The sequence below is a fragment of the Schistosoma haematobium genome, chromosome 6, assembly GCF_000699445.3.
Source record: "Schistosoma haematobium chromosome 6, whole genome shotgun sequence".
Lineage (NCBI taxonomy): Eukaryota > Metazoa > Platyhelminthes > Trematoda > Strigeidida > Schistosomatidae > Schistosoma > Schistosoma haematobium.
Window position 1 is genome coordinate 23,068,863 of NC_067201.1, and position 10,622 is coordinate 23,079,484.

Here is a 10,622-nt window from a genome sequence, read left to right on the forward strand (position 1 = left end):
TGCACCTAAAAGAGTTGGAAAACCCTGATTCCGAATCAATGGTACACATGAGCTCCAGGATCCTAAGGAAACAAATGGAGTATGAACCAATTATTGGTCACCGGCTACCATGGGACTGCATCTCCTGACGTTGCTCCACTGCCTTATGGATCAGCTCCTTAAGTCAAAAGCTCCGGCTGTGGCCCCCTATGAAAATACCTGCTTTGGTTTGGGCGTCCGGGCAGTATTCCAATCCACACACAAATTGAGTGACGAAGCGTGACGCATATCTATTTGGTGCTTCCTTGTACCAACGTTTATGTGTTTAAATAAAATAAAATACACTATCCATCTTTGCTTAGACTGTAATGTTAAGTTTGGATTCCTTAAAGAATATTACTGGTCTAGGAATTGATGTTATACAAAAAAAGTATGTTAAGCAGTGCTTCTTATCAAGCGTTTCAAATAGTCAAACAAGATATTTATTTAAACAATGAATTATATGCGTAAATATACATATATATACCTCTTGTGTAATACGAACCATTTCGCAAGCTAAACAGTTACGTGATCGAGTTGGACTTGAACACCTATGTAAATCAGCCAATAAATAATCCCGTAAAACGGGTGTATGCGTCAACGCTTGTATGACAACATTTAAGAAACATGTATTGCCCATATTGATAAGACCACGCATAGCTACAGAAAAAGTACAGAAAAAAAGGCTATTTACATTGATTATTCTTTGAGTAGTGACCATTATTATGTCTATCTGATCGTTTATTGTCAACTACGTCTAATTACTTAATACCAGATAAGTTATTTATTTACTTTTTCTTGAATAAATATATTCATATTAGAGGTTATTAGTGAAGACCTGTATTTGTGATTTTAAACTATGATCTAACTTAGCTACATACTCGTTGAAAATTAAATTGAACTGAATTGTTGTTTTGTCTAAGTACGGAACTACTAAACAGTGAGTATCCAAGAGGAGAATTCCTAAAGTACTAGTGAGAAGCTAGAATTAATGGGAGTTCAATCATTTCTAGTGTGAGACAAGTATTATCGATGATGATTAGATGATACTCTGAAATTATTGAACTTGGAAATGTAAACCATCGGATAGTATGAGCTGAAGAATCTGAAAGTAACGTGCTTCCTATGAAACTAAAAAACCCTGAGTATAATTCCTCAGCGGCATCATAGGTGTGCATTCCCGAAGTGTCCCATGACAGGACAAAATAACTGTTTTAATGGTTGTCTAGGTAAAGTCAGTTCAATATTTAACCTATGAATGAATTTTAAAGAAATCATTATGAGGTACCCTACGTTCATAATTATTGTACTATAAAGGACAAAATAAGGTATATATAAATAAGCGAATTAGACAGTGTTACATATTTTTTTTTAAAAACAGAAAGTGAACTTTGTATCGGTTAACAACTTAAAACATTCAAAATGTATCATTTTTAAACTTCTCATTACTACTTATTTAGGGTCCACGTGACTATCGTAACCAATGGTTGGAGACTCCGGGTGACATGGCTCAGGATCGATCACAATTGCGTAGGTGTATAAACTCTTTGTCTTCTCTTATACTATGAGATTAAAATTACTTCATAACTTGCGTTTTACGAACTAATTCTTTCTCCCTGTATTATATTCTCAGATGCAATCTTTCTTTTATATATTACTACCATTGAAGTAACTACTTTTATGAATTTGGTGTTCATCTTGTTGTGTTAATGAGGTCAGTCAGACATGCACATAAATGCATCGGCCCAAGTTACCACACCTCATTAGCACAGCAAGACGAACACCGATTCATAGAAGCAATTAACTCAATGGTGTAATATATAAGGGAAAGGTTTTATGTCAGGATATAGTACAGAAAGAAAGATGTGAAATAATTTTAATCTCATAGTTTAAGGGAAGACAACGAGTGTATGCACCTATGCAATTGTGATTGATTCTGAGCCATGCCATCCAGAGTCTACAACCATTGGTTACGATAGTCACGTGGACACCAACCAAGTAGTCTGCATCTAACAGCATGGCTCATACTAGAAGTTAGTGACTTGAAGCACTGATGCTACGTTTTGGTTTGACCGCCCCTAACTTTCTTCCAACCACTCCTAACACTAGTCGGCATTGTGAGTCGTGGTAATCGGTGTTCAGGCATACGTAACACGTGGCCCAACCATCGATGGTCCTACGTTGTAGGTGACTGAAATCAGGTGAGACGCTCTCTGTTTCATATCACATCCTGAAAAAAATTAATTTAATGAGTATGATTATGGCTTCGTTACATAATTGAAGCGATCAGGATCACTTCTAGAAAACTAAACTAATATATTCAAAGAAAAAGATATATTTAACTTCTCTGTTTATAGTGACACACGATTAGGTCACTTCTTACATAAATTATGTATTACAAGCCTTTAACTCCCATCTTATTTTATGTTTATCTCCGCCTTGTCCTATCACATTTTCGATTTGCACACTCGTCATTCTCAATTTATATGAATTTCTTATTACAATTGCCCCCATAAAACCTGTCTTATTACGTAATATTACTACATACGCGTGTTAATCCTCATGAACGAACATAAGCTGTCCACCAGCACTCTCCATCCAACACTGTCCTGGACGATACTTTCCATTTGATACTCATCCTTTTCATATCTGCTTCTATTTCCCGATCTAATGTGTTCTTTGGCCTTCCTCTTTTCCGATTCCCTTCAGGATTCCAAGTTAGGGATTGCCTCGTGATGCAGTTTCATGATTTCCGTAATGTATGTCCCATCCATTTCTATAGTCTTTCCCTAATTTCCTCTTCAGCTAGAAACTGGTTTGTTCTCTCCCACAGAAGACTGTTGCTGATGGCATCCGAACAATCGATGTTGAGTATCTTGAGTAGACAACCATTTATAAATACTTGTACCTTCTTGATGATGCTTGTTGTTCTCCAAGTTTCAGCTCCGTACAGTAGAACTGCCTTGACGTTCGTATTGAAGATTCTCACTTTGATATTGATTGAGAGACAGTTGTTTTGAGTTCCATATGTTCTTCAATTGTAGTAATGCAGCCCTTGCTTTACCAATCCTCGCCTTTACGTCTGTATCTGATCCTCCTTGTTCATCGATGATGTTTCCCAGGTATGTGAAGGATTCCACATCTTCTAGAGTTTCGTCATCAAGTACAATTGGGTTGGTGTTCTCGGTGTTGTTTTTGATGATCTTTCTTCTTCCTTTGTGTATGTTGAGGCCTACTGCTGCAGAGGCTGCTACTACACTAGTTATTTCAGTTAACCTGGCATAGAATCTCTCCTAGTATGCATTTTATCCTCATGATTTATTGATTGTAACATAATGCTTAACAACTAACTTTCCATCTTTTATAAATGGCTTCATACACTGACAAATGACACATTTTAAATCTAGTTGAACAGTAATTGTCGATGTCAAAATTCACCAGTCTAATAACATTAACTATTGGATTGAGTCATGTAAGTACATAATGGTTAAATTGGTTGAAATTCGGATGATTATTGTGGCCAATGGTTAGAGACTTTGAATCCTTTGGAATGGCTCAGATTCATTCACATTTTGTATTCTTTTAGATTTTAAGTTGTTAATTCCTCAAAAGCTTTTTTTATGATTCACTCATTTACATTTTCGTCTCAAGTCGTATCATTGATGTTTAACCGTTTTTATAACTGCTAATACTGATAATACTATCTCTAATACTCTGATATTTGTCTAGATAATTTCATCTTGGTGCACTTATCGGGTATGGTAACTTGTACCGATGTACATAATTGTCAAAACCTACATTGTGTTTGACTGACTAACTAGTCGACTAGTCTAACATAACATTGTCTAATTTTTCTATTCACGTATGCCTTATTTTGGTCTTGTAATAAAACAGCTACAAATTTATAACTGCAGAGTCACTGATGATGATGACGATGGTGAAGTTACTTAAAACAATTGTTCACTCAAATGTTCTTTAATTTAGGATACAAATGGTGAAATGTGGAACACGAATTGAAATTAGCTTCATCGTAACTTAGTAATCAAGACAACTAACTCTGACACTAAGGACTAAGCAACCAGGACATGCTAATAACAACAAATAACTAATCAACCTAATAGAATGAGAATCTTCACAAATTCTGTGCACAAAAAATTGCAGGTCAAAATAAAACATTAAGTAGACAAACCTCCAGAACAGCCATTTACAGTTAAGGGTAATACTGGAGTGATATGAGGTATGAGGCGTAATTCATTAAACGATGGTCTCCAATAACGATTGGATAAACCTGAAAAATTAATCATAAGAGTAATGAGAATATTAAATACTACTGAAGTTACTGATAAGAATATAACTTAATTCTAATGAAACCTCTGAAGCAAGTTTGAAAGAAAAAATGAGATAAAAGCTGATACAATGTACTGTTTTTTGACTCCTATACGGAAGTTTAGAACATCCTAGTTGAGAACGAATATAGCAATGTCATAAGACTATGCGGCCCCCAAATGCCCTGGTATGACCGAGAGTGGAAAGAGTCCGCTCTCCCTATCCAAATGCTCTCACATGGTTACGCGTACATAGCCCCTGTCAAGGAAGTCCTACTCACTGTCTTCTCGTGGCGGGGCTGTTGTTGTTTACGAAATTGAGAGGACGAAAAGCCAATGTCCGGCGCTCTAACCGGATTCCAAATCAATGGTGCACATGGGCTCCAGTATCCTGCGGGAACAAATGGCGCATGAACCAATTGTTGGTCACCGGCCTCCATGGGACTGCATCTCCTTATGATGCTCCACTGCCTTGTGGATCAGACCTTCCGGTCGAAGGCCTGAGGAGTGCCCCCCTAAGATAACCACCTGCTTCGGTGTGGGCACCTGGGCAGTATCACAGCCCTCACATAAATCTAATGAAATTTGTGTGGCGCATATGTATTTGGTGCCTCTTTGTACCAATATCTATGTGTTAAAATAAAAATAATAATAATAAATCCTAGTGTGCAATTTCAACATTTTATCTGATCATACTGATCCTTCCCTTTCGAATCATAACTTCTTTATTTTGAATATTCAAAATCTCAACAGCTTTATTACCAGTTCTGCAGTCGAATGCTCTACCACCGAGCCCCCAAATGCCCTGGTACGGCCGAGAGTGGGGAGAGTCCGCTCTCCCTATCCAAATGCTCTCACATGGTCACGCGTATATAGCCTCTGTCAGGGAAGTCCTACTCACTGCCTTCTCGTGGCGTGGTGTTGTTGTTTACGAAATTGAGAGGACGAAAAGCCAATGTCCGGCGCTCTAACCGGATTCCAAATCAATGGTGCACATGGGCTCCAGTATCCTGCGGGAACAAATGGCGCATGAACCAATTGTTGGTCACCGGCTTCCATGGGACTGCATCTCCTTATGATGCTCCACTGCCTTGTGGATCAAACCTTTCGATCGAAGGCTCGGGGAGTGGCCCCCTAAGAAAACCACCTGCTTCGGTTTGGGCACCCGGGCAGTATCACAGCCCTCACACATATCGAATGAGATTTGTGTGGCGCATATGTATTTGGTGCCTCTTCTTACCATTATGTATGTGTTGAAATAAATAAATAAATAAATAAATAAATATTACCAGTTCGCTTCATAAAAATAACAATTTCATGTCTTTTTTGTTCATATGTTTTTTCATTTGAAAACATAAATATTGGTACAAAGGGCACCGAATACAAATGCGCCAAACAAATCACTTAATTTATGTGTGGACTGTGATACTGCTCGGGTGCTTAGACCGAGGCAGTTGGTTTTCTTAGGGGGCCACACCCGGAACCTTCGACCTAAAAGTTTGATCCACAAGGCAGTGGAGCAAAATTTTATTATCACTATTATTGTCATTGTTATCGTCTGGAAAAATAAGTGTACATTTGTGATTGTACCGCTTTAAAAATGAATACGCCAAAGAGAGGATTCTGCGCTGAACGAATTTTACTTATTTGATTTTGTTCATGTAGGTCTAAATTATCCATGAATACTGTTACTGCTAGGCAGAATGACTCTGGATATAATCTAACGTGTGAGACTGACCTTATAAGAAAAATATAGCTAATTAACGGATATATTCGTAGAAAATAACTAGTCAAATTTCAAGTGTTTTAATCCTCTGAATAGGTTTTGGCGAATCAAATAACATGATGCTCTTGACATAAAAGAAGACTTTTTCTCTTAATAAAGAAAATATGACTAGTGAATTCTTCTAACATTACTAAATTGTTGTTGTCGTAAAAACTAAAAAACGACAACAGCTAATACAAGCATTACTACTACTTATCCACCTAGAAAATTGAACAGTGACATAGTTCAAATTGCTTTTAACAGAGTAAAAATATGTCACTCCACACTCAACATTGAACCCGATACAAGTGAATTGGTTCAATTTCCCAAACCAAATTACCACAATGAGATAAAATTATTTCAAGACAGATACTAGAGTACGAGAAATAACAGTGTCACCAGTAGAACAGAGTATGTATGGAAATTAAAAAGAATATAAGATTTCAGGACTCAAATCCTAGAAAAAGACAAAGGAGGAGAAGCACCTGTGTCATTGCGAACGATTTTGAGTCATGTCACCTAAAGTGTCTAACCATTGGTTACGATAATCAAACGGACCTCAGTCAGAGTAAACATACGATCTCTATTTGTTGGTTTAACGGATAATCAAAATATAGTTCCCATTTCAGGCCCCAAAATGCCCTGGTACGGCCGAGAGTGGGGAGAGTCAGCTCCCACACAAAAGTCATACTCACTGCCTTCTCGCGGCATAACTGTTGTTTACGAAGTCGAGAGGGCGAAAAGCGAATGTCCGACGCTTTAACCGGGTTCGTAAACACGGAGGGTTTACCTAGGGGAGTTAGACAACTCTCATTCCAAACCAATGGTGCACATAGGCTGGCTCCAGGATCTTAAAGGAACAAATGGTGTATGAACCAATCGTTGGTCACCAGCTACCATGGGATTGCATCTCCTCACGATGCTCCACTGCCATGTGGATCAGACGTTTAGGTCAAAGGCTCCGGGCGTGGCCCCCTATGAAAACCACCTGCTTCGGTTTGGGCACCCGGGCAGTATCCCAGCCCTCACAAAAATCGAGTGACTTATGTGGCGCATATCTATTTGATGCCTTCTTGCACTTATGTTTATATATTAAAATAAATAAAACAAAATATCATGGTAATATTTAGTGAAGAATGAGACTCACCAAATTGAGCTAAATAAGTGCGACATGCAGACTGATGAAAACTTTCAGCCACAGAATGGTAAACAAAATCACCACAACCAGTACAAAATAATTCACCACGTTCTGTACAAACAGCTTTATGAATATAACAAAAAAGGATCTGAGTGATTAGTTTTCCATGAACAATAAACAAACGTACAGAGAGTGTGTGAGTGATTAAAATCAAATGTAGTTCTATAATTAATTTGCTAAGCAAAAAATAGTTCATTTTAATTCGTTTAATAATCATTCCTCGCTAGAAATCTTTAACTATAAGTTAACAAACGATCATTTAAATAAGTCAAAACACTTATCATTTATAGAATTGGACGTAGGGGTGTATTAGGCTTATGAATTTTCGGTAATCCATATAAATTAGGATATGCCGAACCCATAGGATGAGTTTAATTTATTAAAACCTATGGGTTCGGCATATTCTAATTTATATGAATTACCGAAAATTCATAAGACTAATAACCCCTTAGTCCAATTTTATCAATGTGTCGGTCGCCTACACACAACCTTGCAAAATGACTTATCATTTAGTCGATTCTTAGCCGAAGTATGATTCTGCTATATGACATTATACAATATCATAAAGCCTGTATTTTTGGAAAAATCTCATGTAATATAATAAAAAAGCTTCGGATTACAGAGTAATGAACAGTTTTCAACAAATAATCCAATCTGAATTTTTCATTACTCATGATAACTAATAAAAAAAATTACAGTTAGCAACAATTACACATAAAACACGATAGACTTACAAAGATAATGATCAGGATGGTCTTCTCTGTGTAAATATATATGACGATAATCCCAACAAGCGAAATGAATACAATGAGCACATGCGAGCAAACATCTAGGTCTTATCAAATCTTTATTGCAAACGTCAAAATCTTCACCTCGTGTTTTGCATAAAGCGCAATATAATGAAGCCTGATTAATAACAAAAAACGATGATAATTTCTGTAGTATTTTAAAAGTTTTTTGACTGCTACTTAATGTATAATTTAAGTAACTGGAACTGAAATGTTTAGATCTTTGTCGAATTATTTAGGAATTCCAAACAAAATATGTGTATATCGTTTACAAGTTATAGAAGGATGTTTGTGACGTTTAGATAAGTTCTTTGAAAGAAATATTACACACAAATATACGCTTGTTTGGAAATCAAAGATTGACAAACATATGTTCCTCTAGAAAAACTAGAAATCTTTAAATATAATATACAACTAAGATAATGCGTAAAAGTTTGAACTCAAAAGATGAATTTTAGCATGAAAGTCAATTATAAATCAACAGTCTTCTCTGAATTTACATTTTAGTATATTTCAATTAATTGAACCAATTCATTGTCATGGTATTTGTAACATATATATAATTCTCATCATTAAGAACCGATGAGCATGAACTCACGGATATTCACCTTGCATTAGTTTCACATCTATATATTAAACCAGATAGATTAAATAGTACTGTTCGAGACTGACTTAATAGTTGCATGATAGTTTATGGCCTTATTCTTAGAGAAAGTTATGAACCATCAAATTCCATTTATAGATATCAAAGACCTAAAGGTCATCCAACCTAGTGGCTTGAGACGTGACTAAGAATATAATTTAGCGGTGGTAGTGTTTTAGCTCTCTATTATATGCATCATAAATGGCAAAACATAGTTGAAAGAAATTTGTGTTGTATGTAAATTGACTGGATTGTATTTTTAGTGGGCTATTGCACTAATTCTCTAACAACCAAAATGGTAAATAAGAATGGGTAGGATAGTAGTGAAAACAATCAACAGTTATACCTATAAACTTTTATTTGCATAAAGCCGTGAAGACTTCTTAAAACCGAATTAACTTATATGTAACAACTGAGTAAATCTAGCTAAAAGTTAATGACATGTTAGACAGACTAAGTTATTTGACAAGTTGTTTACATTAACACATATTTAACACATTTCAAAACCAAGATACTATTATTACAGAAAGTGTACATCACTGTAAAACATGGTATTTACCAGGACTTACAAAATAAAACTTTGTATCTTATAACGCATCTGCAAGTCAGAAAACTAGTTCGTTCCTAAATAGCTTCAATGAATACCAATCTTTGTAGTTTAGTAACGAAAGTCTAAGTCAAACGACTACGATTTTATGTTATCTAGTAGCTTCAATTAAAAAATATTCGAACATAAAGGTAGAGCATCACACAAACAATAAATTCTCTAGAGTGAACCTAGGATGCAATTCTCTAGTATGGTGACTAACTGAAAGTATCTCAAACAAACAGTACATAATTCGTAGCCTATGTAACGACGGAAAAACAATATGCTAGATGAATGACCTGTAAAATCTCTAAATTTCTCGAAAGACAATCCGCGTTTCAGTGGACATACCTTATGAGTGAATTCACGCTTGGACTTTGGGAAAGCAAGATGGTTAATTATATTTTTGTATGCAATTTCATTTGTCTTCTGTGTGAAGAATTGGTTCGCATGTTTGCAAGACATTTCAGGCATATTTGACCTTAATGTCTATATTTTACCCTGGTCACTAACTAGACCATAATTAAGTTTTTTTGATTGATTTCATATCAGTGAAAATATGGGTGGAAAAAAGCCTAAGATACTGAAAACCCGAAATGTTTATAATTAGCGCCTGAGAGCGTGTGAGCTAAGACCGGTTTCATTGGTTGGCCCGGTAAGGACCAAAATCTTTAGTGTTGAATGTCTTATTGACTAGCAAACATCTTTCAATTTTTTCTTTATGGTCCAGTCTTCATATGAAGGAATAACTGGTACTTTACAGAAATCAATGGGATTCAAATGATTCAAATGGTTGTGGACGGAATAGAAGAAGCTTTCGCTTAATAGGCTTTCGTGTCTAGTAGCAGTGGATCACCAATACCTGCAGGCAGGAACCTAGGTATATTAACCATAATATAGGAAGAAGAAATTGGTAAATCATAATAATATATTATCCTTAGGCCTTGAGAATAGGCCAAGTTGTCTCTTAAAGAACTGGGAAGTCGCTTGGACTAACTCAGTCGGCAGCGAATTCCAGCATTTGACAACTCTTAAGGAGTAGAAGTTGTGTTTACAGTCCTTTCTGCTGTTTTGTGTCCCTGGTTTCTGGGTGTTACCCCTAAGGTTTGTGCTGGAGCTAAACTTAACTAGGTGTTTAAGGGAATGTCCAGAAGTGTCAAGGATGCTGTAAGCCTTTAGAAGGTCGCCTCTAAGACACCTGTACTCCAATGAGTAAATGTTTAGTGGTTAGAAGCGCTCCTCATAAGGCTTGAATTTGAGTCCCTGAGCTGATTTCGTGGTTCACCGTTGAATACTCTC

At 36.3% G+C, this 10,622-nt stretch overlaps 1 protein-coding gene across 1 annotated transcript in view; it reads right to left on the reverse strand.

The window, feature by feature from the left end:
* Positions 1-9,961, reverse strand: part of USP51 (Ubiquitin carboxyl-terminal hydrolase 51) — a gene marked incomplete at its 3' end in the record, with an annotated part of 30,520 nt that extends 20,559 nt beyond the window's left edge. The window contains exons 1-5 of the mRNA XM_012942039.2: positions 9,675-9,961; positions 8,041-8,212; positions 7,256-7,369; positions 4,208-4,306; positions 506-678 (exon numbers count right to left, since the gene is read on the reverse strand). Of these exons, the coding sequence (XP_012797493.1) occupies positions 506-678; positions 4,208-4,306; positions 7,256-7,369; positions 8,041-8,212; positions 9,675-9,797 (681 nt within the window). The 5' untranslated portion in view covers positions 9,798-9,961. The remainder of the gene's footprint in view (positions 1-505; positions 679-4,207; positions 4,307-7,255; positions 7,370-8,040; positions 8,213-9,674) is intronic.
* Between the last annotated feature and the right edge of the window lie 661 nt (positions 9,962-10,622).